We start from the raw sequence: 25,710 nt of genomic DNA, 5'->3' as shown, positions 1-25,710 counted from the left end.
TTATTATTATTATTTTTTTTTTGGTTCTAACTAAACAATAAATACCAGATCTATACCTAATCAATCACACCAAACCTGTGTTATATCTAAACCTTAATAAACTAAATCCATTAAACCCTCGACCACCTAGACTTCATCCCCATTCTCAAATACGAAGCATTTTATTATTATTATTATTATTATTATTATTATTATTATTATTATTATTTATTTTTAATATATTTATTGTGAAATGATCTAGATTATTTATTTTTATTTTTTTAATAAATATTTTGTAAGACAGTCTTACATAATTTTATCCATGAGACAAGTCGACCCTACTTATATTTATAATAAAAAATAATATTTTTTCACGTACAAATAAAATAAAATATTTGTCCCAAAACATCGTCTCACAAGAGTTTATTTATTTTGTACACAAAGTGATGTTCATCTAAAAGTTGTTTATTATTATTTGATAAAATAATTAGTAGCATTTTAGTAGATAAATTGATGTGCTTCTTTCACCCCTAAAATTTAAAAACAACCCAAGAAAACTCAAATTTACTTATCCAACAACAATTCGAAAATGAGATATGGTATAATGTTCTTTTTTAATTATAAATCTTCTCAAAAAATTTTATTTTATTTTGTTTTTATTCAGCTCGATACCCTCATTAAAATTATTGGACGTATATGTAGTAGTTTATTTGGCTGGAGGTGTATGATTCTTATTTCTAATGTGAGTAAGATGCAAATTATTTTCTTTCGATGGAGTTTTACTTCATTAACCAAACTGGCACTCCACATGGAAAAAGAGAGTAGCGAGTCGGCAAAGCATATTCTCTGCCGATTACTTGAGCGTCGAAGTGATCATAATGAAAAAATATTTCAACATCTCATTCACTAGTTCCTCGTTTGAATATGTGCATAAATTGCTCTCATGATCTATCTTTGGGAGCTCGGTCACCTTACCTCGGGCAAAATCTACAAAGAAACGAAGACTCCCCAGCTCGGGAAATTGACACTACCTCTACCCCGAAGAACATCATCGTTCCTATGATAAATCTTGAAAATTGACACTACCTCTACCCTGATTTTTCCGAACATCATCGTCTCTATGATAAATCTTGAAAAAATTAATAGTCAAACGAGGTTTCATCTCAAAATTTTAAAGATGTCCGTTGCAATCTATTATGTTTTATTGAGCAAAGGTTGTTACAGTAAATGAATTATCTATCTGGGGCGATTAATTTCAAATTACAACCGCCATTTTCTAATTTTGAAGATAGATATCATTTTTATATTCTGATATATAAAAGCAACGAATGTGTTCCTAATATATATGAAGTGACAGACCTACGGCAGAAGGAAGCCCCGCCTATCATGTACTAAATGAAATTAGGTCGATGGATTGAAATTGTCATTCAAAGACAGAACAATTATTGGTATCACACTATTCATGGAAAAATATAGCAACCCACATGCGCTCTAACAATCAATCTTAAAATCATCTGAGTGACATTAAAAGGTAATGAAAAAACGAGAAGAAGCTGGTGTCATATCTCAGAACAAATTTTTATTTTTATAGGCCACTTGATCGATGAAATCTTCCCACTACAAGCATTCTATATAATCACTGAAAGTAAGAAGCCTAAAAATGTTCACCAAAAAAATAATAAATATATCAGAAAACATCCAACTTTTCGAGAAAAGTAAGGCGAAGTGCCAAAACAACCTAAAAACATCTCTGTAACAGATAACTCCACACAAGATGTCTAAAATTTTGCTATTTCCCACAAACACCGAGTAACACAAGGTAGCAGCGTTTGCTGCAGAAAAATGTTGAAAGATCAAGAATCGAAGTAGCTGCAGAATTGGAAAAATAAATAAACGAGACCTCACGGTTGACAAAATACATGCAATGAGAGCTCACTGAGACACCATAGTTTCAGATGTACGGAATCACACGTATGACTTCAAATTCAAAGGTTTTTCTTATTGTCCAGCTTGAAGAGCTGAATAAATCCAGTCCGAAGCAGTGGTTAAGGTGTCTGAATCTGAATGTGTCGAAACAGTAAATGGAGTCACCACAACCTGTTCCAAGATGCAAGTACAGATCGCACACCATTAGGACCCGTAAATATCACCAGTCACCACAGAATCCAAAACAAGTTAATGCATGTAAGAAATATGAGTACAATACCACGGATGTACTATGTTATACTTACAAAACCATTTTCAACTGCTTTGAAATCTATATCCTCGCTTTCTTCTTGCAGCTGCTTTTCATGCATCTGAAGATATTACCAGGTTATTTAGCAGAATAAAAACCATTTGATGCCCCAAAGCATTACAAATATACCATGTAAGTCATTGGTGAACTACAACCAGAGAATTATAATGCAAGCACTGAACAAATGTTCTCATTAGCAGACTTTCAAGGGGTAATGAAGAATACCAATCTCGTAAAACTAGATGAAGGACCAATTGCTCCTTAATTCTAAAATTATGGTCACACTTAGATTCATCCGTAGACAACACAACAATGAAACAGAATCTTTAAAAGAGTTGGGACTCTGATTCAAGTTTTCCTTTGGGTATCTTGCTATCAAATTCTATTTACATATGGATTCACAACCCTTTTTATTATGATATGGTAAGAATTACATAAGCAACCCCCACTGAACCACCAAACAGCAAGAAGATTCATATTAAACTGGAAACCAAACAAAATGTAAGAAGTACCTCTAGCTGAAAATATTTCACTGTCCTTTTAGAATCAGATTTCCCTGCAGCACCAACTGATTCAACAACCTCAAGATTCTTTTTTTGGGTGGTCAAACGGCGAGCAGCACCCTGAAAAAAGAATATAAAGAAAAAATTTGAACCAATGCCCTGAGAACAAACACACTTAATGTCAGATGTATATATATAGTGAAAAACTCCCATAAAAAGATACTTACAGCAGCAGAAGCATCACGACCGAGCTGTGCAAACTGCAAGCCAAGACCTGGTGGACCGCCCATGAAGCGCGAAGCAGCCTGACTCCTGGTGGCTGAAATGGCTTTCCAGCTAAGAGTAGACCTCGAAAAACTTCTCTTTGTAACCTTGAATCCCTGTGAAAAAATTGTCCTCGGTCAAATGATTCAAAAGTTCGAATGTATCAAAGTTAATGGGACTCAATTATCTTTCTTCAATACTGAGCAAGAAGCTAACTCTTCTTTACTGCATAGTAAACTTTCAATTATCAATTCATTAAAGTCGCTATGGCCTATATGATTGTGCATGCAAAGTAGCTACACATGGTGTCACAGTATCAAATCTTGTCTTGAGTGACACGATAGCTTAGATTCCAGGAATCAAGAGATTAATAGAGTGTTAAAAAACTATGGGCAAAAAAATAGAAGTGACTCACAATATTTTTTAGCTGGCTAAAATATTATCCAATTCATATTCAAAATTATCAAAATCGAATCGAGCTTTGAGCCAAAGTCGAAATGAAGAGGGCTTCAGTATTTATAAGTATAAATGTATATGAGCAAAGAGCTCAATGATCTATTTCTAACTAAACGAATTACGGTAAAATTAAAACCCTAATTAGAGCCAAACTCAAACCTGAAATTATTCGTTCTTCGAGCTTTGAGCCAACTAAAAAATGCAATCTCAAACTCAAATAAGGAAACATGAGTGGATTTCCACTAATGTCAGTCTATTTCGGTCTTACACGAGAAGGACAAAACGACAAACAATCTGAACTACACAATATTTGCAACAATAGTTATCTTGTTAGCATTCAATTCTATCTTCGAAAAATAATAAATAGTTCTGCAAGTATAGAACCACTGCGCTGAATGCTACCATCACACAACAGAAATGGTTCAGCCAGTAGAGAACCACTGCACTGAATGATGTCATAGAAACAGACCTTGTTTTCAAGCGGCGATGTTGGGATTTCCAAGCTCAATGAGAAACCTTTAACAAAAACCCCCTTCTCTATGTCTCGGATTGCTGCATTTATTATCGGTAAGCATACAGAGACCGCATCCATGAAGTCATTTTCTTGACTCACATCGTTTTTCCTGCCACAAATCTCACAGCCAACTCATCAGATACATCCATACTTATATAACATAGTTGAGAAGTAGAGAAAAGGGCAATCAACATACCAGTTAAGGGATATTGAAATGGACGGAACATCATTCATTATTGCCTCCCTAGCTCCAGCAACAACACCAGAATGAAACCTATACATTTTGTTGAATCATCCTTAGAGATTAGTTCCATAAATCAATTAAAACTCCAAGATTAAACTCATCATTACAAAAACCATATGCAACATAAAATACAAAAACATACACGCGGTGACCACAGCTGGAGCCTTTGTTAATGCCACTTATCACCTAAATGTGAATAAATATAAAGAACATGAGAACAGCACTATAATAACAAGATCTCGATAGACAAAAGCATGAAACATATACAGACCAACAGAGGCTTGGACCATGAAAATAGTGCACCAGATAGCGCTAATGATACACAATCCGCAGGAGTCCCTGAACGTTGCACAAAGCACGGCATTTACTCCACATTAATTCATTCAAATAGGATCCCATAATCAACTGTCAACGGGCTCAAATAATTCCTTTACATTCAATCCATTAATAATTTCCACTACGACGCTAAGATACCCCTACAGTGTCCATCCAGTTCAAATTAAACTCATGCATTAATTGCAAATGTCAAAAAGAAAGACACGATTATACCAGAAATTTCATAAGCAACGGCACCATTAACTTCAGCCGACGCCACCTCGAGTGTATCCTTCGAGGACAAGGCATGCCCTGACGTAGATTTGTCCCTGGAAACCCATCACCACCAGAAAATCAGCAATTGACCCAAAAAAGAAAAACAGAAACACGTCCAAATTTCAGAAGAAAAGGTGAATTACGACTGCGGAGCGCAAACATGAACACTGTACAATCCCACACGAACAAGGGAATCCATCAAAGAGCGAAGACCCGGGGATTCAACACCATCGCTGTTGGTGAGCAATATGACAGGCTTTGACCCATCATCATGATCGCCTCCATTACCAGAAGAAGATGGATTAGCCGAATCATCGCCAAGGTTACTGGGCTCCGACGATTCATTTTCATCATCGTTCCCGCTCGCTTTTTTCCGGTTGGAGAGTACGTCCTGGAGATTGGACACCAACCCAGGTGGCAGCTGGTTCTTGTTCATTGATGGGAAGTATGTTAACGGAGAAGAATCGGGTAGGATAACGAAGGATGGGAGCAATGTGATTGAAATTCAAATGAAAACTGAAAGGAGAGAGGGGGTGCGGAAAACGAGGGTCTGAAAAAATGGATAGAGAACGGTTAAAAAGAGTGCCTGTTACACTAGCATTTTGCTTTACCTCTGGAAGTAGATTTTTCGATTCTTTTTTTTTATAAGATAATCAACTATTTTGTCAATTGAAAACAAAAAATTAGAGTTTATTAATATTTTTTCTTTATCATTTTATATAAACACGTCAAAAATAAAACTTTCGATTTAACATAAAATCACTTGGCCATGATTTCACTTACGCTGAGACTATAAATAAATTATATATATATATATATATGTATGTATGTATTATATTTATTATATACAAAACACACGCGCCACGCCACATATATATAATATAAATTTAGTTGTTGTCTCTAAAAATTTATTTGATTTGGCAAAGCATGATAACGAGTTTGATTCTCTTGGCAAATCTTTTTGTCCGGGTATGATAATGAGTTTGATTCTCCTGTCAATATTTTTTCGAACGAGTTTGTCACATAATATTTGTTCGATTTGGTTCATCTTATTAACGTTATTTGCAGATTAATACGTTAGTTGGAAAGTTCCTAAGTGATATGTGTGGGTGTAAGTTTATTTTCAGATAATTGTTTTAAATATGATTTCCTTTATTTAAATGACAATTAAATACTTATAAAAGTTATTTATCAAATATATAAAAATTAGTTGAGAAAAATATAGATAAAGATTGATTAGATGTGTCAAAAGTATTATTAAGTATAAAAAATAAAATTTTGTTTATATAAAATATTTGTGTAAAATTGAAAAAATTTTATGTAATAAGTCATATAAATTAAATATTCTAATGGTATGAAGCTTTATAATATTATATTATATAGTCTAGATATATTTAAATTAAATATAAATCAGATCGGGAATAAATATATTATATATTTATCAAACAGAATTTGAATTTATTCTGTTTAGAGAGTATATGATTTTCTAGATATCGAATTCAACGTAAAAATGGTGAAAGTTTTTATTGATTTTGATAGAACAAAATGCATTTGCACGCATCTTTACGAGTCTTTATGTACAAATGTAAGTGTTAGGCTAGTTTATTAATGTGCGAGCAGGTGGGTTGGTTGAGGCCATCAATTTAGGGGTGTCAATCGGGTCGGGTTTCGGGTTAACACGCGAATTTTTTTCAACCCGAACCCGAAGCAACCCGAAAACCTCCAACTCGAACACGAACCCGTCTAACCCGAATCAACCCACCTAACCCGAAATTTATTTATTTTTTTAATTTTTTTAAAAAAATTAATGAAAAAAATTCAAAAAAATAAAAAATTATAATAATATTTTAATTTAAACACATAATAACAAAATTTACGATTTAAATTTGAAAGTTTAATGGTATAAAATTAAAAGTATATTTACTAAATCAAATAAATAATTGTTAAAAAATATACAAAATAAATATTAAATGATGAAAATTTAACATATAAATATACAATAAATTTTGTTCAAACATATAATATATAAAAATATAAGTAATATTTTCAACAACAAAAAAATTCGGGTCAACACGCGACCCAACCCGAAACCCGTCTAACCCAGCACTAACTCGAACCCACCCAACTCGAACCCGAAAAACCCCACCTGATTTTTTTCGTGTTGTGTCGTGTCGAGTTGACGGGTCGTGTTACATTTTGACACCCCTATGACCATCATCGACCCATTTCAAATTTAAATAAATTTTCGTACACTTTAGTAATAATATAATTATATGTAAATATAGCATAAATATGGTCTGTCACCGACTCACCATGCTACAAATTTTTATTTTTTTTAAAAAAAAGGTTTAAAATTTCGTGAATTTTTGTTTTCTAAATATTCAGTGTTAAGTGAATAGGATACATGATAATTTCGAGAAAACATATTTGTTTCATATATGGTCAATTCGTTGTTATCGTCCAACACGTACAAGTAAATCAACACATATCGTTAATATTGAAGTTTCTCTTTATCTTGAAAGCTAGCTTAAGAGGAAGATTATTCAGTTCATGTATATAGCTACGACTCATAGTGAATATCAACGATGAGTTTGAGTTATGATATCATGTTAAAATTGAAATTTGAGATGAAAAATGTCATTTCACGCGTTTAATTATAATACATATTAATTTTATAGAGTACGTTTTGTAAACAATATATTCTTACTAAATCTTATGTCATATGAAAACTATTTTAGGTATTACACTTGTCGAAACTAATGTCGCACTAAAATTTGAAGCCATTAAAGTTGAATCGCGACTTTAGTTTGAATTAACAAATTGGACAACTGGGCAGAAGAGGGATCGAATTTCAGAATTGTGACGCGACTCTTCCCGTAGCCCACCGTGTATTCTCACTGCGAGCCATCACTCCCTCAAAATCGCACTCCCTTGTCTTTTATTTCCTGCATTTTCAACCTTCGAGTTTGGTTTTGTTTGCTTTGCTCTTATAATTAGTGGGTTTCTTGAAAAACCCTTAGATTAGAAGCTCCTTAACAAGAAAATTGACGCCGATTGAAGGTATCGTTCCATTGGGTCTACGGTTCTTAAGCTTAATTTTTTTTATTTTGTTTTTATAGATTATCGCTCACTAGTTCAATTTTTTGGTCCTACGATGATATTCCGATGCTTTGATTTTGCTTAGCACGGAACGGGTGTTCCTGCTGGTTCTTGTTTTTTTCTTTGTTTTGTTTTAATTCTGTTGAAAATGGATTCTAGTTGCGGTATTGTGTTGGAAAATTCAAATTTAGATCCTCGGGATGATATGGAATTTGATACTCACGAGGGGGCTTATGAATACTATAAAGAATATGCAAAATCAGTTGGCTTTGGTACTGCCAAATTGAGTAGTCGTCGCTCAAGAGCGTCTAAAGAATTTATCGACGCTAAATTTTCTTGCATTAGATATGGGAATAAACAACAATCCGATGAAGCTATTAATCCAAGGCCCTCACCGAAAATAGGTTGTAAAGCTAGTATGCACGTGAAGCGGAAGCCGAATGGGAAGTGGTATATTCATAGTTTTGTTAAAGAGCATAACCACGAGCTTTTACCGGATCAAGCACATTTCTTTCGGAGCCATAGGAATACAGATTCTGTTATTGTTGATTCTAAAGCTAGGAAGAAAAAAGTGACGGCTTCCATGTCGAAACAGTTTGGCGCTTATCAGTTTTCCGGGACTTCTTTAGAGAATTTGATTCGGAATCAGCATGACAGGGGCAGATGTTTGAGTTTAGAAGACGGCGGCTCTCAGGTTGTACTTGAGTTTTGCGCGCAAATGCACGAGGAGAATCCAAAATTTTTTCATTCTTTTGACTTCAATGAAGAGCATCGGCTGAGAAATGTGTTTTGGGTTGATGCCAAAGGCGTTGAAGATTTCACATATTTTGGCGATGTTGTATCATTCGACACGACATATTATGCGAGCAAGTACAAGATTCCTTTGGCTATTTTTGTAGGGGTGAACAATCATATACAGCCCACGTTACTAGGATGTGCATTGATGGCCGATGAGACGGTGTACACATATGTTTGGTTGATGAAAACCTGGTGTTTGGCGATGGGGGGACGAGGTCCTAAGATTATGCTCACTGACCAACGCGAGACAATCAAAGCTGCAGTCTCTATGGTCTTTCCTGAGACTCGGCTTTTTTTCCATGTGTGGCATGTACTAGAAAAGATTCCTAGACAGCTAGATTATCTTAGCATCTGGCATGATACTTTCTTGGAAAAGCTCAAGAAATGCATATACAGATCTTGGAGTGAAGAACAATTTGAGAAGAGATGGTGGAAACTGATTGACAGATTCAATCTTCGAGATGACGAGTGGATTCAGTCATTGTACGTTGACCGAAAACACTGGGTGCCTATCTTTTTAAAGGACGTTTCTTTTGCTGGGTTTTCTGCAGCTTCAAGATCTGAAAGCTTGAATGCTTTCTTTGATAGATATATTAATGGGGAAACTTCTTTGAGGGATCTGATAGGAAGATATAAATCAATTCTTGAAGACAGGTACGAAGAGGAGGCCAAAGCGAACTTTGATGCATGGCATGAAACACCAGAGCTAAAATCACCGTCACCATTTGAGAAACAAATGTTACATGTTTATACTCACGAGATATTCAAGAAGTTCCAAATGGAGGTTCTTGGAGCAGCAGCATGCCATCTTAAGAAAGAAAGGGAAGATGGTTCTACCATTACATATGGTGTGAAAGACTTTGAAAGTAATCAAGAATTTTTGGTGGTGTGGAATGAACTAAATTTGGACATTTACTGTTCTTGTCATTCATATGAATATAAAGGTTACCTTTGTAGACATGCTATTGTAGTTCTCCAAATGTCTGGTGTATTCAGTTTACCATCTAAATACATACTGCAACGGTGGACAAATGCTGCTACGAGCAAAATTCCCCTTAGTGAGAAATTAGACGAGGTGCAAGCTAAGGTTCGGCGTTACAATGACCTGTGTCGACGAGCTATAATATTAGGTGAAGAAGGGTCATTATCTCAGGATAGTTATATTAATGCTGTTGGTGCTATACAAGAGGCTTTGAAGCAATGTGCAAATTCGAATAACCCTTCCGAGGGCGATTTGAGACCGAGCTCCTCCGTGACTCGTGCTGTGACTCGTGCTGTGGCTCGTGCTGCACAAGATGCTTCAGGAATGAACCATGATAACACTGTCACTGGTGGTGAGCAAGTCCCTAAAAGTAAAGCAAACAATATGAACAAGGGTTCCAAGAGAGTGAACTACGACGACGACGGAATCTCGAATAAAAAAGGAAAGGTTCGGTATTTTTTACCATTGGTGATATGTTACTTGGTTTTGAAGAAAACTGATAATTGTGTACGTCTATGCATCAGGTGCCCCTCGAGCCACCAATTACTAGTGTTGGGGCACAAGTTGGTTTCCAAAACATGGTTGGTTCCTTTCACATCCTAATTACGCTTTTACATCTCTGCTTCCAGTTACAAGGCAAATAAATGTTTGCCTTAATTTCGTCAGCTGCTCGTTGTTGGAATATGATAATAGTTTCTCCTTTGCTTATTTTGTTTGCATGCTTGAATCACCGTTTCTTTATATTCTTAGTCTGATCTCTGTTATATTTGACATTTTATCTGTGATCCCTTTTGTTTGTTAATTATATGCTACTGAAATCAGTTTAGCTTTCCTGTTTACTTTACAGTTTTACAAGAATATGCAAGGAAGCTTATGATCTTGAAACAAATACCTATCTCTTCTATATTTTAAGCAACAGGTCCTTAACCTAGTTCAGGTGGCTTCTATGCCTGGGATTGTTGATTAAATTATTATTATAGACTTTTAAGTGCCGTTCTGTTTCCCATGTTCCTTGAAAGCCTTTGCAATTCCACATGTTACCTTACCGCGTGTCAAATTCACATCTTGAACTTTGCGCGCTGAAGGTTGATTTTTTATTTTCTTCAAGTAGGATATGGCCGGTGGGATTGATTATCCTACAATGTACCCGAGATTTCTCACAACACTGCTAAAAGGTGGTGAAATGTCCAAACGTGGCGTGGAGATGCTCGGGGAGATGTTGGAGGAACAAAGTTAAACGCGCCTTAGTCTAATACTAGAATCTTGAATTTGCTTGGGATGAATCTTGTTGCCCACCGGTATTTTTTAACTTCTTTGATTGACATACTTTTGTGAAATTCCATCTCTAATGCGATGTCGTAGCTGATATCCGAACAGTTTTTACACTGCTTATTTGTATTCACGCAGCCAGTTGATTTTGTGCACAAAACTACTGCAGAAACAAGAACACCTGTGAATTTAGTGTCAATCCAAGGTACGGATGCAATGTCTAGTTGTTTCTTCGATTCTTTGTGAACTTGAGCTGTAAATTTTAGTAATGTATATGCTATTGCTAGGCAATAAATATTCGATCTTCAATAAATATGCATTTTACGAGTTATCTCACCGATCTGGTGTACTATCAGCACAAAACAGAACTTCGAATTGCAATTGTTTTTTAAAAAAATGGGTCCTTCAATTTTCTCTAATGAATTTAATAATCATTTCTTAGAGAATTATTAATCGTTTTCACAAAATGTGTACGGTTCAAAATAATGCCAATATATCTCATTTTCTACATGTGGGTCTGGGGTGTGCGATAAATTGCGATTATGGATGGAAATCTTTGCACCATATTTTGGTCTGGGAAAAATATTTTTACAACACACCTGAAAAGTTTCTCCATAATGATTCAGTGAAATGTTGGTCTTTGGATAATCCATATATGATGTCAGTTTTCACTAAATATCATATATCAACGTAATTTAATGATGTTGAGATATGATAAAAATTACTCAGTTGTAGCATAAGCTAAGCACTTCAATCATTATTTGTTACTAGTTGGCAAAAAAATGTGTTTATAAATGGTGGTTCTTGTTGAATTTATTATATTTTATAAGCGTAGAATAAATGTAATGACCTAGACAAGTTTGGAGATTGCAAGATTTTATATAAATCGCGATTAAAGTAGTCGTGAATCCAACCACAGGACAGCTTTCGCAACCCAGATCCTTTCATAGCAAAAATGTTATGATTTTTTTTTTTTTTGAAGGAATGATTTTTTTATCTTTTTAAAACTATTGTTTTATGAATTATTTGAAGTGACCGTATCCTTTCATTTAAAGCAAATACATGTTGCCCAATCCTCCATTCCATTAAATGACTCGTGAAATCCTTAAATTTCAAAGTTTGTAAGCGGTTTATCTATGTTGTTTCTATGTGCTTTCGTTTCAAAAAGATAATTTAGTTTTAAAATTTTTTTTATAAAAAAAACAAATTAATGGCAGTGTCCAATCAATTATTCTAAAAAAATTAATTTACCGTCAATTATTGTGCCACTGCTTATCCATCAGATGTATGATTCAACCATGTTCCATAAGAATAATTCTAATTTTTGCAATAATAATATCTGACAATTTGAGGTTGTTCACATGTCACGCTTCTTTAAAAATTTATTTTTTTTGGCCAAATTTTGTAATTAAATGTTGAATTATTTGGTGGGTAGGTCCCCCGAGCAAACGACCAAACCAACATTATATATATATATATATATATATGCCTTCCAATAATGATATATATATATTCATTATTATCAATTATTGTGGCCTTCCCATTTATCACCGACGCAGCACCATCCCAAGCTTGCAACCTCCTACCTAATTATTCCATTGAATTCCTACCACTTGATACTCCCACCTCCCAAATTGAAGTTAACACTTGCTAAATATTATTAATGAATTAATTAGAGATTATAGGTTTTTTTACGAACAAAAATCAATGTGTGTCATTTTCTAGGATCAAATATCTCTCTAAGTAAAATCATTAAATTCAATACTCCAGGTCAACTTTTAGGTAAATGTAATAATAATTACCAGCCAGACTTTCTACACAAAAAAAGTCAAGAACTTGAGGCAGTGCGTTTCTCTACATTTTAGAAATTTTTTGAACCAAACATCATCAAAGAAGACTTTTTGGTTATCAAAATTCACAAATCTCAAATATATATTACAATAAGAAAGACTAATTTCAAATTAAAAATCTATAGAATCACAGTGAAACTATGCAAAATATATGTATTATATATTAAAATTAAACCCTAATTTGCTCCTGATGGAAATCATATACCAAATTTAAAAAGAATCAAATCAAATCAAATCCACGAGAAGTAAAATTTTCAAAGTAAAAAAAATCATAACACCTTCGACATGAATTTCGATCAAACTGTCCACTTGATGATCTTGATTCTCGGATCCACTTTGCATTTCACTTTCGAAGTCGTCGCGGAGGCAGTAGAATTGCCTGAAGGAGGAGTAATCTTGATTCCGTCGCAAACGACCCTGATTTTCAGCTTTTTAGTGTTCATTTTCCCGACTTTCACCTTCACCTTTGAATCCAGTTGAATTTTCAGCGGTACATTCTTGTTCTTCAAGCTGGATTTCAACGGCGAGATATCGGTCCCGTCGGGAATCGGAGCTGCCGAACTCGAGACGACTGTTCTCAGAGTCGTCGTATTTTCGGTTCCGTGAGTGAAAGCCGGGAAAGATCCAGAGCCTATTGCGATGTCTCCGGAGAATATTTCCACCGCTATCGCATCGTAGAAGAAGGTGATCTTCTTGTTAGGGTTACGAGCAACGAGGGTAAAGTTGAAGGCGGATGTTAAGGTTGTGTCGGTGAGGTTAAATTTGGAGAGCTGGAGAGATGTGACGGAGAAGGAGGGTCGGTGGGGTCGGTAGATCACGTAGAATACGACGCCGGCTATTCCAGCTAGGAGGATCAAGATTAGGATGACTACTGTGGTCCAGAGGCAGCAAACGCAGCACACGCGCCGTTTGCTCCGGCGTGGCGGAGGCTGAGGGTGGTAGGCTGGGCGCGTCGCGTTATAGAGCTGAGCTTTATTCGCCGGGAATGCAGCGGGTGCAGCGCTGTTGGTTGTAGTGGCGGCAGCAGTGCCGTTTGCTGGTGGTTTTGCAGATGGATAAACTCTCTCCGCCATCTGAGTTGTGCTAGCTCTGTTATTTTCGGTTCTTTGATTGATTAGGCATACATTTAATGCATGGAAGTATATATATATATATATATATAGGTTATACGTATATATAGAGAGAGAGAGAACTGCTTAACCACTGCCTATAATACGCTAAAGTTTTTACTTCAAAATTATATATTGCATTACCAATAAATTATTAAAAAAAATTCATATCAACTTTACATAAATTTCTCTGACATCAATCAAATCTCCATTGTCTGAATAATTTAAATAGTAAATTTTTTGTATTGATGTTCTTTAATCTTTATAAAAAAAATTAATGACAAAAAATCTAGTTGTTGCTCTTAATTATGCAGGCCTACGCGGTGTGTGTGTGTGTGTGAAATAGACTTGTGAATTGTGATTGATTTTTAACCTAAAAAGATGGTTCCAGCTCACCAAATTGAATAAATAATTACATTTATTATTGGAATCTTTGGTATGTGGTTGCGTGGTTGTTAGCCGCGTGCGTGTGAGAGCGATCGCCATTCCATACCAGCTCCGATCCCAATCTACATTCTTCTATATCTGGTCCCTCACATTCTTCTTCTAATTACTATTATTATTTTTATCAAAAATATATTTCAGAAAGAACCAAAAAAATTCAAAAGGATACACAAATATGGATGTGCTTCCATGGACCTTCTGCTCTCAGTGACATATTCTTCTTCCCACTTGGCAGAGGCGACGGGTTTGAAACCTGAAAATAACAAAAATCTCCTTCCAAATTGTAATAAAAATATGTATACATATAATGACGATCAGGTGAATTGGGTGCGATGAACAATCACACCGAGTCGGGTTGTTTTCTGCCTTGATATACTGGATTTCAGATGAAAAGTGTTCGAGCTCTTGTATGTCTACACATTTAAGAGGACATAATGTAGACCACTACCTACTAGCTATATTACCCAAACTCTTACTACCCGAGTTCTTATCTGCGAGCCTGACTCCCTCTGAGCACTGGTCGGCTTGTTCGACTTTCCATACTTCATGACTACCTAGAAGAGACTATTAGATATACAACCTTCTTTCTCATTTTCTTTTGATTTTTGACCTTCTTTAACTTAATCTTTGATAATTAACCTTCAATTAGAAATCTAATCCTAATTTTTCCAAATTTGCCCTGGCATTCTAAAGCCCAACTAACCTAACCCAAAATCCTAATTTTTTCCACATTCCCACCATGCTCCATACACTGTGCTTTCGTATCTTCCTACAATATTTAATCGTTCTCCTATGTATTCAAAAAAATTTTGTTATCAAAATCCTTCTTTATAAGTTATACTCTAAATCATGTTCATCTTTTCTTCTACTTCTTATTTCCGCAACATCGACGTCTCGCTTTTATGTCTCTACTATGTATTGTTTTTGGTAATCTATTTTCCAGCCATAATTTTATTCATTAATCATATGAAGCGGAAACACATAAGTTTTTAAAAAAAGAGATTAAACATTCATAAATGATAATGCATGGATTTAGGAATTTGGATACAAGAGACAAATTAAAGTAAATAATTGAAATCGATATAATTCCCTTTAAATGAATAATTCTTAACACATGCATACAGGGGTAGACTCAATTATGATAATGATGTTAAAGTTCGTAAAGGCATAACAAAGATAATATTTTTATTTTTGGATGTTGCTGGTTATTTTTAGGATTTTTATCAAATTTTTTTGAGTTGGAAAAAGATATTTATTATAATTGAATCTCAAACTCGAAACCTAGTCTCCAACTTGGGGATGGTAAGTTTTGATATATATTATTGTTTACTAATGAATTCTAAATATTATGATGCAGTAAGTATTGACGTTGTCCTTTTATTTGAAATGCATGGTCCACGCTAAGAAATATTGAATGCATAACTCAAGACGAGACATTTTTGTTTTGTGTATGTTTTTTCAAAGTAATTAAATAAATTAATAATCAGTTCTTCATTGAAAAAAGAAAGAAACAGACCTCACGTCTGTAATAAAGAAGAAAATGTACATATTAGTCTACAACGTTGTGTTATTGGTGAATGGTTGGGAAGGCTGCAGTGTCAGAGAAAGTCGGAAATTTTGTTTCTACGAAAAATGATATTTGTTGACAATTTATGATTCGGATGAATTTGGAGATATATGGTTAAAAAAAAAGATGTTTTAAAAGGGTAAAATAGTAAAATATAAATGAATTAAAATGAAGTGGTTATATTTCAAATCAGGAGTCAAAATGGAGGTTAATTAATTACATCTTCCCCTACCGTACCTAGAACCCAGACTGAAGGTGACCCAGATATACTATCGAGAGGTATAACCAATATATGATGTATGTGTTAAGTAGTGCCTTTGAAATGGATAGATACATCTCCCGCAACCCCATTGGATCGTTTAGACAACTTTAGTGAAGTCACATTCAGTTTACAAAGTTTCATTTTAAAGATAATCTAAATCTAAAAGCTACGAGTGTGCAATGTGTAGAAACCCATCTAAATTTAAGAGAAAATAATGAAAACACTAAAATATATACATTTCTAAACTCTATGTATATACAAAAACTCAAAACTTTGAAATTCTAAAAATAAACATGGCTATAATTTTCTAACAAGGCTTAAGATGATAATGTTTCAGCAGCCGATGATGAAGAATTTGGTTGTAAGAAATTGAAGTTGAGTCGTGAGCGAAACCCGATACCAGTCATGTAGTTGATTTCATCTTGAATTCAATAGTTTATTTCAAAATTTAAAAATGCTACGTTTGGTTTTTCTTATTTTCATGCAATTTTTAGACTACCGACAAATAAATTCTGAATTTTTTGAATTACTGCTATACGTTTTCAGAATAAAGGAGTTTTTATAAATGCGTTTTTCTAAGAATTCAAATTTTCCTTGATTCATAAAAAGTCACTCCCGTTCACCTAATACCCCCCCAAAACAATCTTGGTGATGCACAAAGTTTCCTAGTTCCTGAGGGTACTAAAACTAAGCCAAATTAAATCTTTATCAATCCGATACTTGAGTGCTTTGACCATACAGCAATTTGCCGAGAGTGGTGTGAATGAATTTCAGGAATTGCTCGGGTCACTGAAATTTCGATCTTGAGTTGAGTGACAACTTCGAATTAAAATGCCGGGATGTCTTGTTTACGGTATGGTCCATATGCTCTTCGTTTTGTATCCGGTGATCAGACCGCATCTTGCCAGTCACGGACCTCTGGGTTGAACCCATGACTTCGCCTTCAAGTATCCTGAGCACCTATTTAGCGAAGCGAAGATAGAATGTGAATGGTAGATGGTCTTGTAAGGTAAAATAAACTGATACCAAGTTTAAACGAATGAAAACCAAAAAGATATGTAACATCAGCAGCTATACAACTTAATCTCTCGTGTGTGGGTTTTGAGTTTGCTTTAATTTTTTACGGTTTAACCATATTTTAGTACCTGCGACATGCGAGGTCTTTCCAGAGGATCGCGACTGATGCACAAAGATGCAGCATGCAGCATACAGTAAACCTCGTTCTCCGAATACTGGCTGCCTAAACGTGGATCTATGAGTTCATCAATAGCATGTGCTTCCAATAGTGGGCGTGCCTTCAATATATCAGTTGCCATAAAAAATTCACATCAGTAATTCTACCTTCTTCATCGGAGTATATATACAATAGACATACCCATTCTGTAAGACATTGCTGACCCTTGGGCCTGTTTATATCGATTGCTTTGCGTCCAGCCACTAGCTCCATCAATACAACGCCAAATGAGTAAACATCGGCTTTCTCGGTGACCTGACCACTTTGAGCATATTCGGGTGCCAAGTACCTAAAAACACACAACGCTCCTGAATTTGGAATATTGTAAAGCAATCATAGATAATGGGGATCTTAATACACCAAACAAGTGCTCAAGAATATTACCCAAATGTTCCTATTACTCTAGTTTCAACTCCTGTTTCTCCATCAGGCTGCCACCTTGCTAGACCAAAATCTCCCACCTTGCAGAAAAAGAAAGATCAGATATTTATGACTATAATAACTGTTGAAAACATTTGAAATTTTGGGAAACTCTACTATTAAAAAAATATGGGAAGCTCTCGAGCATAGTAAAGAGTTTTAGAGTCTTGATCTAAGAAGATTAGTACCAAGGGTTCAAAATCATGAGTAATAAGAATGTTATTGGGCCGCATGTCACGATGCACAATGCAACCAACTCTGCATTCTTCGTGAAGATATCTTAAACCTCGAGCAGCTCCGACTGCAATTCTCTGACGTGCAGACCATGTTAATGTATCTGGATGACGTCCTGGAAGCAATGCAATTGCATTGAGTATAATCAGGCCGCAATAATAAGAAGGCAAGTTAGTTTGGACAAAATGTTTTTGAAAGCTTACCGTAAAGATAAGAATCAAGTGATCCATTGCAGATGTACTCATATACCAACAATCTTCTGCTATCTTCAACGCAGAAACCAATTAGCATAACAACATTGCGGTGCTGAGCACAGCTTAGCACTTCAACTTCTGAGCAAAATTCTTGATCCCCTTGAGAACTCGCTAATTTGTGCTGCTTAACCGCAATAGCCTGGCCATCTGGAAGGACTCCTTGGTAGACAGATCCGAACCCGCCTTCTGCCAAAAAGTTAGCTCGTGAAAAACCTCCCGTGGCATGCTCCAGCTCAGCATATGTGAACCACCTCGGAGGTTTACCAAATACAGGAGCCTTGTGCTGACATATAGAGCACAAAGGAGGGGGTCCAGGGGGAGTAGTCTTGAATGTGGAAATTACTTCCCTCAAACTGCCACTTAGATCATGATTCGACAGATACCTCGGTGATCCAAACCTGACTTGTTCATCTAGCTTAATAAGCTTTTCTAGAAGGATACTGGTTCCGGAACTTAAAGAACGATTATGAGTTCGTCTTGAGCTTTCCCCATGATGTTCATCAAAAGGTGGTTGGAACCTCAGGCTCGAGGAGGACGACAAATATTCTGTCTCAGTTTCTGAAGCCGAATCACCATTATCTAGATCTTGTTTCGAACCTAACAAGTCCTCTTTCTTGAGGCCATCCTTCACTGCGGTAATGAAGAATGGTGAAGTTCCGGGATCAGAGCTTGAAACTGAAGATGTTCCAGCTTCTGTTGCGGTGAATGTTTCAGGACTACTCGAGGGGGTAACAAGAGGACCAAGGGTTGAACCAAGAGGATCATTGTTATTTCCTTGTTTCTTTGATGACTGATCCTTGGCAGAATTCGTAGTCAACTCTTTTTCCCTTCTAGGTGATCCAACTAAATTCAATCTTAGAATCTTCGGTTGGGACCGTTTCATAACCACAATGTTGCATTGCAACTCTTCCATGCAGCGTTTTTCTTCATGTTTGAGATGCCTGTACAATATTCAAACAACAAAAGCTAAAATACGTCACAAGCTAATGATATAGATGCATCAATAGACAGAAAAGAGCGATGTTCTTACTTGTCCAAGACCACCCAATTCACATTATTTCTTTTTGCATGGGCAGCCACGGCTCCACATGGCGTCCCCGGGACAATATTTATCTTCACATTGATCTGAATTATTATTAACAGAAAATATATCATTGCCATGGAAAAAGGCAAACCTCAAATTTTAACAAATAAGAAATCTGGCTTACTTCATTTGGGTTGTAAACATCTTGCAGCTGAAGAATCATCTGAGAACAAGAATCTGTTAAATCAGATTTGCGGTCCACACTTGTATTAGCAGACTGTGACCTCCGGTGGACACTAGCACAGTCGCCGGCCAATCTGGGGAAGCCCCATAGCTTTCTACCTGATTTAGGTTGGAGAATAATCAACAGTATCTCCATCAACCATTTGTGAAATATCTATTGTATTTAACGCATTGTTTTTCAAAAAACAGAAATCAATGAACGCGGCCATGGTTATGCCGACTTTTCCCTTGCAATATGATTCTTGAATTGATTTCATCTATGAACAAGCAGGAATATACAAATGAACCAACGCCTAAATCCAAATAGGAAATAACAAATGAAATCAAACAAAAGTTTGAATAATCTCACAGGAATTTTGTGAATTGGCGACAACAAGAAATACAATGCAGTCTCCAGGCTTAACAACATGGGTCAGAGCCCAAACCAGAGCACTCTTATGAATCTCCTTGGATGCCTTCACAGCAACCACAACCTTTTCAGCAACATCACAACCTTTGTCTTGCTTCACCCTTTTCTTCAAATCTCTACTCATCAGCCCAGAAGAAAATATCCCACTTCTGCTCTCTTTTTCTAAAAAGTCATCAGGAAGTTTCAACGAGACACACCTCTTCCAAATGCATAGTCTGTAAAGCAAGAATCATTGTTTTCTCAATGAGGTTTGCTTTCTTTTCTCTTCTTTGCCAGTCAAAGAGCAGAAATTAAGTAAAACACTGTTTCAATGCAGATAACAGGGATGGTACCATGTCAGCTGTTCGCAAGGACCTTTTTTCCAAGCACGAAACTTTATTTTTTGGCAGCAAATAGGACATATAATACTTCCAGTTCCACCTTCAAAACCTCCTCCCAAACCAGAGAATTGAAAATTGGTCGGATTGTGAAAAAGGCGCAGGTATCTCAGATGAAAATTATCTGTTCTTTGGATCCAAAATCAACCACTTTCTTCCTCCTTTTTCTTCTACTATTACCAATCAGGCAATACCAAGAAAAGTGAAACACAAACTCCTGAAACCCTTAACTTTCTAGTGCTGCCTAAACCAGTGCTTTTGCTTTTGGCTTTCACATCAAGTTAATGNTTCATGCCCCTTTCCTCACATCATAACAGCTAAGCTAAGCTAAAACAACTTTGTTCAAAATACTTTTTTTTTTTAAACGACACTTGCGTTTGTCAAAGAGAGAAAGTGAATACGATTTTTCATACATGCTCTGATCTGAGCTTTCAAATTCAACAGTAACAATTTCAGATTGATGAAACAAAACATGAATGTCCCACCGCAGGCTAAAATCCCAAGAAAATCAAAACATTCTTTTGTACTGCGCAAATACTAAAAGTAAATTTTTTAATTTTTGAAATAAAATATAAATTTGTTAAGAGTATGCGTGCGCTGCGTCTGTGAAAGAGAGAGCAGGTGAATTATATATAGCATTCTGCATACACACCATTCAGCTCAGCACTGAATGGTGAACAACCCGAATTCGTGAAATTGTAATTAAAAAACATTAACCCAGATCACGTACCGTAAAAAAATCAAAAGATCTTTTTGTACTACTCGCATTCCTTCGATATACAACACAGATGTGATGATTCTTGAGAGAAAATACAGAGATTTGTGTAAGAACAATGATGCACTGACTTCTGTACCATTGATTAATTATGTATAACGTTTATATGGAAACATACAGTGAAAAAAATATATTCACGAAATCTGCGCCAATGCAAATGTGGACTGATCTCTGAATTTCATTCAATTCTTGTCTCTCTTCACCTCGATTCCATTGTTTTACTGACACTAGAGGTCGCCGTAGAGATAGTTCTTTACCGGGAATACCCTTCCATTCTTCTCTTGCTGCTATTTAATAGGTACTTTGTTCTTGTCGATAATAATAAATCTGATTATATATAATATAATATTGATGATCCAAATTTGTTGGCAAAATAATTTCTGGAAAAAATAAACCTAAAATGACAAAAACTAGGCCTCAAACCCATGAGATTTTATATTTAATTCTTAGTTGTGTAGGTAATTTAGGAATCCGAATGATGTTCACTTCTTAAAATTAGTAGTTCATTCGGACGATATCACACATTTTTATTCGTAAGATAAATCAATATTTCTCATATTTAAAATAAAAAATAATAAAAATTTTGACATAAAAATTATATGTTTCTCAAAAGTAACTCGTAAACTGTCTCATGTAAGTTTTTGTGTCTTATAATATACATATGAGTAAGAGTCAATATATCTTGACGGAAGCCGAATAATAATACGGTTTATAATGCTACACGAGTTGTTATAATTAGTAAAATCATACGAAAAGATTTCTATTATGATTACTCTAATTATGTGCACAACACTAAATCAATTTTCGTAATTTAGATTTAAAAAAATATATCTTCCCGTGATGTACAAAGATCAATATCTTCTATATTAAGGAGATATTATTTTTTAGTAAATTAATTATATAATTTTTAAGGAGTTTCTTCCTATTATTCATAAAACTTATGATAAAACAATAACTGATGTACATATTTCAAAGAATTTATTATGAATAATAATGGACACGAAACTTAAATTTCAAAATCATAAAACCCTTTGTTGGACAAGGCATTTATATTCACAGAATTGATTGTGAGCAGCTAGAATTTAATAATAATCCTATGTTAAGCAACGAAATTCATTGAATTATTGATGTCACGGATAAATTAAAATATCCAAAAATTAAATAAGATCCACCAAACCCAAACTATTATTTTGCGTATATATATATTATGGGTGTTTTTTAATATAAAATTAAATTTTCATTTTATTTTCTAGCAGTACATACTTTTTTACTCTTAACCTTATCGATAATTTTAGTACAATTTTTCATTAGTCTTGGAAATTATTGTATTTTGTTTTTAGATCATGCAAAAATTGTACACAGCTTTTAAAAAGTAGGTAAAAACTTGTGTGAGCCGGTCTCAAAGATCGTATTTTGTAAGGCATGTCTTTTATTTGGGTCATCTATGAAAAAATATTATTTTTTATACTAAGAGTATTACTTTTTATTATGAATATCAGTAGGGTTGACCATCTCACAGATAAAGATAAATGAGATTGTCTATACTCTAAAAAGTAAATGGAGATATTTCAATTTCATTATCTCGTTATACTATTTATGAATAGTCATCTACAATAAAATATATATTTTTTTAGAAAAATAAAAATACATGGTTGTTGACGAATCCTTTAATATAATTTTAAAAGATAAATTTATAGAAAACATATTATCTAAAATTAATGTCCCCACCAAAACTAGGGGTGGGTACGGTATACTGTACCGAACCACGGTACCGTATATCGTACCGTAAATATCGGTATGAAAAAATCCATACCGATACCGATATCGGAAATTCGATATACCGAATGTTTGGTATACCGAATTTTCGATATGAAAAAATTCATACCGACACCGGAAAAATGTCGGTATACCGAAAATATTTTCTGTATACCGAACTTAAATTTAAAAAAAAATTTATTTTCGGTATTTCGGTATATACCGAAATACCGAAAAAAAAAATATGTACTTACCGATACCGATACCGATACCGAAAATTTCGGTACGGTATCATACCGTACCGAAATTTTCGGTATATTGATTTTTTCGGTAATTTCGGTATTTTTTCGGTACGATATTTCGGTATTTCGATATTTCGGTATATTTTCCCAGCCCTAACCAAACTGTGATTCACTTTGTCGTACATAGATAATGAAATCTTCATCTTTTTGGAAATGAAATGAAATCATGACTTTTCAGTTTGTTTGGAAAGTTTTGTGAAATTTAAGTCTTTTTTTTAAAAAAATATTATTCCCCGATAAAGACAATCTCGCAAAGTATCCTATTATTATTACCTTGCTCGAACTTATTTTCCCATTTTATAAATATTGTACATGTAATTATGGCGTTCATCGAATAACTCTTAATTTTGAGAATTTCAGGGAAACTGCATTTTTTTATTCTTTGTATTTGTTTTTTTATATTGTTAATTTACGACTTAGTCTGCTAAATTTATTTTGTTGGCAATTTATATAATTTTTTCAATATAAGCAAGTATGTTAGTACGCGATGCTGATTTTGTTCGGACATAAATATTAACACCTTAGCACTTTGAAAAAAAAAAAACTAAAAATTTCAAAATTTGAAATACAATACCATACTTACATTGGATAATATAAAAAACTAAAATAAAAAAATATATAAGACCAAAAAACTATATTAAGACTAAATGATAAATATAAATTTGAAAACGACCTTTAACGATGGTGAATGACAATAGTGCAACATAAATCTTTAAAATTGATAACTCGAGTATTATGTTTTCGATCGTTTTACTCATCATTGACTAATCATCGCAACTCAACAATCAACATCTTAACAATTGCACTCTTTATTGTAATTTATGATAATCAGATATATGACATTCTCTCTTATAAAAATGAACGATTATTATTTTACCGATAACAATGAACGATGATAATAATTCAACTCAAATAATTTAAATACTAAAAAAAGTCAAAACCTCGTGTTTCAAAACTTAATAATAATGTGATTATCAGTTATTATTATCACTCTCTCAATTAATTAATGTACTAACAAAACAACCGGGAATGTATTGTGTCGTCGTGTACTTCCACTAAGTCTTCATTAGTTCCATTTACCAAGGCCGATTAACGCTTCCGTTTGTCAGCTAACCTCTCTTGACTTAACTGCCACGTTACCGCAATCAATTCTGCCCTCTGATCTCACGATGACTCAGACGCCGTCAGCCTTCCCGCCACTTTCCCGGATCCTGTCTCCCAAATTACAATTTTATCTGAAAGTATGTATTGGATAAATATTTCCTTGTAAAGGTCCATTTTACTATAGTGAAATTCGATGTAATAAAAAATGTGTAATAATAATTGTTAAAACGACTGAGTTCGATGTAAAGTAATAATATATTTAATTTGATTTCTTAGTTTTGATCTAATTATTAAAATATTTGGGTTTAATATAAAATAATGATACAAAATTTCTTATTAGACAGTCTCACATATCAATTTCGTGGGTCGAATATCTTATTTGGTTCATCTATGAAAAAATATTATTTTTTATGCTAAGGCTACATTTGGTAGGTTGGATAAAATAAACTAATGATTAGTATGTAAATGATAAAAAAATGATTGTGATAGAAATGTAATATATGATGTAAAATAATATTATGTTTGATATGATTTTTAAGTATGAGATAATTTTGAATTTTTTGATAAAATGACAAAATTATCCTTCCCCTTCGACGGCGGAGGTGGCGATCGGCCGGCGGCAACGGTCGGCGCCGGCGGTCTGCCGGTGGTCGGTCGGCAAGCAGGGGCGGTGGTCGGTGGGCGGTCGTGGCGGGAAGTGGTAGTGAGTTTGGATATAGACAAGGGTAAAATTGAAAAAATATGATGGATTAATAGTTGAATAAATAATCTTAGGAGGTGATGAGTGATTATTTTATCCCACATAATACAACCTAATCATTTATAGGAATGATTGAGTTGGTTAAATAAAAATCGTATCAAACGCTTGATTAAGTGGGTTTAGAAATCATAAACCCACCCAATCACCCAAACCAAACGCCCCTAATAGTATTACTTTTTATTGTGAATATCGATAGAGTTGACCCGTCTCACAAATAAAAATTCGTGAGACCGTCTCACAAGAAACTTACTAAAATAATAATTGATAAATGATAAATATAATTTCATTGATTGAATTTAACCTAAAATGTTAAATAATAATTTTGTATTTGTTCAATTTAAGTTAATTTTTATTTGACAACAAAAAATACTTAATCTAAATTGGCTGGATGAGTAGGGACCATATATTATACAAAATCAAGTAGATTATTCAATGCATATGGGCCTTGGTTGTCCCTATGGCTCATACTTTTTAGTGGTCCAACAGTAGATCATATGTGATCCATCAACCGGCCAATAAAAAAAATATTTTATATATCTAAAATATTTTTTAAATTCCAATGTAATATATAAATTCACGTGGAGTGTGCTAAAATTTCGAAATATTGGAAGATGCGTAAAATTTTGAAAAAATAAAATTAAGGAAGGTCTGC

The 25,710-nt window shown here is 34.4% G+C and overlaps 4 protein-coding genes and 2 long non-coding RNA genes across 8 annotated transcripts; 1 reads left to right on the top strand and 5 right to left on the bottom strand.

The window, feature by feature from the left end:
* Window positions 1-1,664: 1,664 nt before the first annotated feature.
* Window positions 1,665-5,399, bottom strand: LOC140980556 (uncharacterized). The gene is made up of 10 exons (XM_073446448.1): window positions 4,931-5,399; window positions 4,746-4,840; window positions 4,468-4,535; window positions 4,339-4,382; window positions 4,149-4,226; window positions 3,908-4,061; window positions 2,946-3,098; window positions 2,728-2,838; window positions 2,211-2,276; window positions 1,665-2,076 (listed from the first exon to the last, which is right to left on the bottom strand). Exons 1-10 carry the CDS (start codon window positions 5,221-5,223, stop codon window positions 1,978-1,980), a joined length of 1,161 nt encoding a protein of 386 aa, XP_073302549.1. The 5' UTR covers window positions 5,224-5,399; the 3' UTR covers window positions 1,665-1,977.
* Window positions 5,400-7,599: 2,200 nt separating this feature from the next.
* LOC140980546 (protein FAR1-RELATED SEQUENCE 4) lies at window positions 7,600-11,266 on the top strand. Of its 3 annotated transcripts, XR_012175966.1 has the most exons (4): window positions 7,602-10,113; window positions 10,191-10,247; window positions 10,778-10,964; window positions 11,074-11,266. XR_012175966.1 is itself a non-coding variant. In XM_073446431.1 (3 exons), the coding sequence occupies exons 1-3, from the start codon at window positions 8,035-8,037 to the stop codon at window positions 10,775-10,777; spliced, it is 2,139 nt and encodes a 712-aa protein (XP_073302532.1). In that variant the 5' UTR covers window positions 7,600-8,034; the 3' UTR covers window positions 10,778-10,945. The 3 variants fall into 3 exon arrangements, 2 of the variants coding, with proteins under 2 accessions (XP_073302532.1, XP_073302530.1); XM_073446431.1 differs by lacking the exon at window positions 11,074-11,266 and having other exon boundaries at window positions 7,600-10,113; window positions 10,775-10,945; XM_073446429.1 differs by having other exon boundaries at window positions 10,778-11,266.
* A 1,658-nt stretch (window positions 11,267-12,924) lies between these two features.
* Window positions 12,925-13,919, bottom strand: LOC140980558 (NDR1/HIN1-like protein 13). The gene has a single exon (XM_073446450.1). It carries the CDS (start codon window positions 13,856-13,858, stop codon window positions 13,082-13,084), a length of 777 nt encoding a protein of 258 aa, XP_073302551.1. The 5' UTR covers window positions 13,859-13,919; the 3' UTR covers window positions 12,925-13,081.
* Window positions 13,920-14,294: 375 nt separating this feature from the next.
* Window positions 14,295-14,820, bottom strand: LOC140980565 (uncharacterized). Its single transcript, XR_012175986.1, has 2 exons — window positions 14,534-14,820; window positions 14,295-14,419 (listed from the first exon to the last, which is right to left on the bottom strand). It is a non-coding gene; the product is annotated as an uncharacterized lncRNA (long non-coding RNA).
* Window positions 14,821-16,906: 2,086 nt separating this feature from the next.
* Window positions 16,907-20,643, bottom strand: LOC140980547 (inactive protein kinase SELMODRAFT_444075-like). The gene is made up of 9 exons (XM_073446432.1): window positions 19,926-20,643; window positions 19,518-19,675; window positions 19,340-19,434; window positions 18,259-19,250; window positions 18,010-18,170; window positions 17,786-17,862; window positions 17,543-17,690; window positions 17,313-17,462; window positions 16,907-17,127 (listed from the first exon to the last, which is right to left on the bottom strand). The coding sequence occupies exons 1-9, from the start codon at window positions 20,107-20,109 to the stop codon at window positions 16,954-16,956; spliced, it is 2,139 nt and encodes a 712-aa protein (XP_073302533.1). The 5' UTR covers window positions 20,110-20,643; the 3' UTR covers window positions 16,907-16,953.
* Window positions 20,644-21,089: 446 nt separating this feature from the next.
* Window positions 21,090-21,568, bottom strand: LOC140980564 (uncharacterized). The gene is made up of 2 exons (XR_012175985.1): window positions 21,256-21,568; window positions 21,090-21,161 (listed from the first exon to the last, which is right to left on the bottom strand). It is a non-coding gene; the product is annotated as an uncharacterized lncRNA (long non-coding RNA).
* Between the last annotated feature and the right edge of the window lie 4,142 nt (window positions 21,569-25,710).

The sequence above is a fragment of the Primulina huaijiensis genome, chromosome 7 (assembly GCF_012295235.1).
Source record: "Primulina huaijiensis isolate GDHJ02 chromosome 7, ASM1229523v2, whole genome shotgun sequence".
NCBI lineage: Eukaryota > Viridiplantae > Streptophyta > Magnoliopsida > Lamiales > Gesneriaceae > Primulina > Primulina huaijiensis.
Note: the sequence above shows the minus strand (reverse complement) of the source record. Positions and strands in the feature narration are given on the sequence as shown.

Bases quoted from the DNA above. Each gene is read 5' to 3' on its own strand.
- LOC140980546 (XM_073446429.1), top strand. From the start codon at position 8,035: ATGGATTCTAGTTGCGGTATTGTGTTGGAAAATTCAAATTTAGATCCT. The intron at 10,114-10,190 runs GTTCGGTATTTT...TCTATGCATCAG, and splicing joins TCTCGAATAAAAAAGGAAAG to GTGCCCCTCGAGCCACCAAT. The intron at 10,248-10,777 runs GTTGGTTCCTTT...TTCTTCAAGTAG, and splicing joins AAGTTGGTTTCCAAAACATG to GATATGGCCGGTGGGATTGA.
- LOC140980547 (XM_073446432.1), bottom strand. From the start codon at position 20,109: ATGAGTAGAGATTTGAAGAAAAGGGTGAAGCAAGACAAAGGTTGTGAT. The intron at 19,435-19,517 runs GTAAGCCAGATT...ATAATAATTCAG, and splicing joins ATGTTTACAACCCAAATGAA to ATCAATGTGAAGATAAATAT. The intron at 19,251-19,339 runs GTAAGAACATCG...AATATTGTACAG, and splicing joins AATTGGGTGGTCTTGGACAA to GCATCTCAAACATGAAGAAA.
- LOC140980556 (XM_073446448.1), bottom strand. From the start codon at position 5,223: ATGAACAAGAACCAGCTGCCACCTGGGTTGGTGTCCAATCTCCAGGAC. The intron at 4,383-4,467 runs GTCTGTATATGT...ATTCACATTTAG, and splicing joins CATGGTCCAAGCCTCTGTTG to GTGATAAGTGGCATTAACAA. The intron at 2,839-2,945 runs GTAAGTATCTTT...TTCTTTTTTCAG, and splicing joins GTCGTGATGCTTCTGCTGCT to GGTGCTGCTCGCCGTTTGAC.
- LOC140980558 (XM_073446450.1), bottom strand. From the start codon at position 13,858: ATGGCGGAGAGAGTTTATCCATCTGCAAAACCACCAGCAAACGGCACT.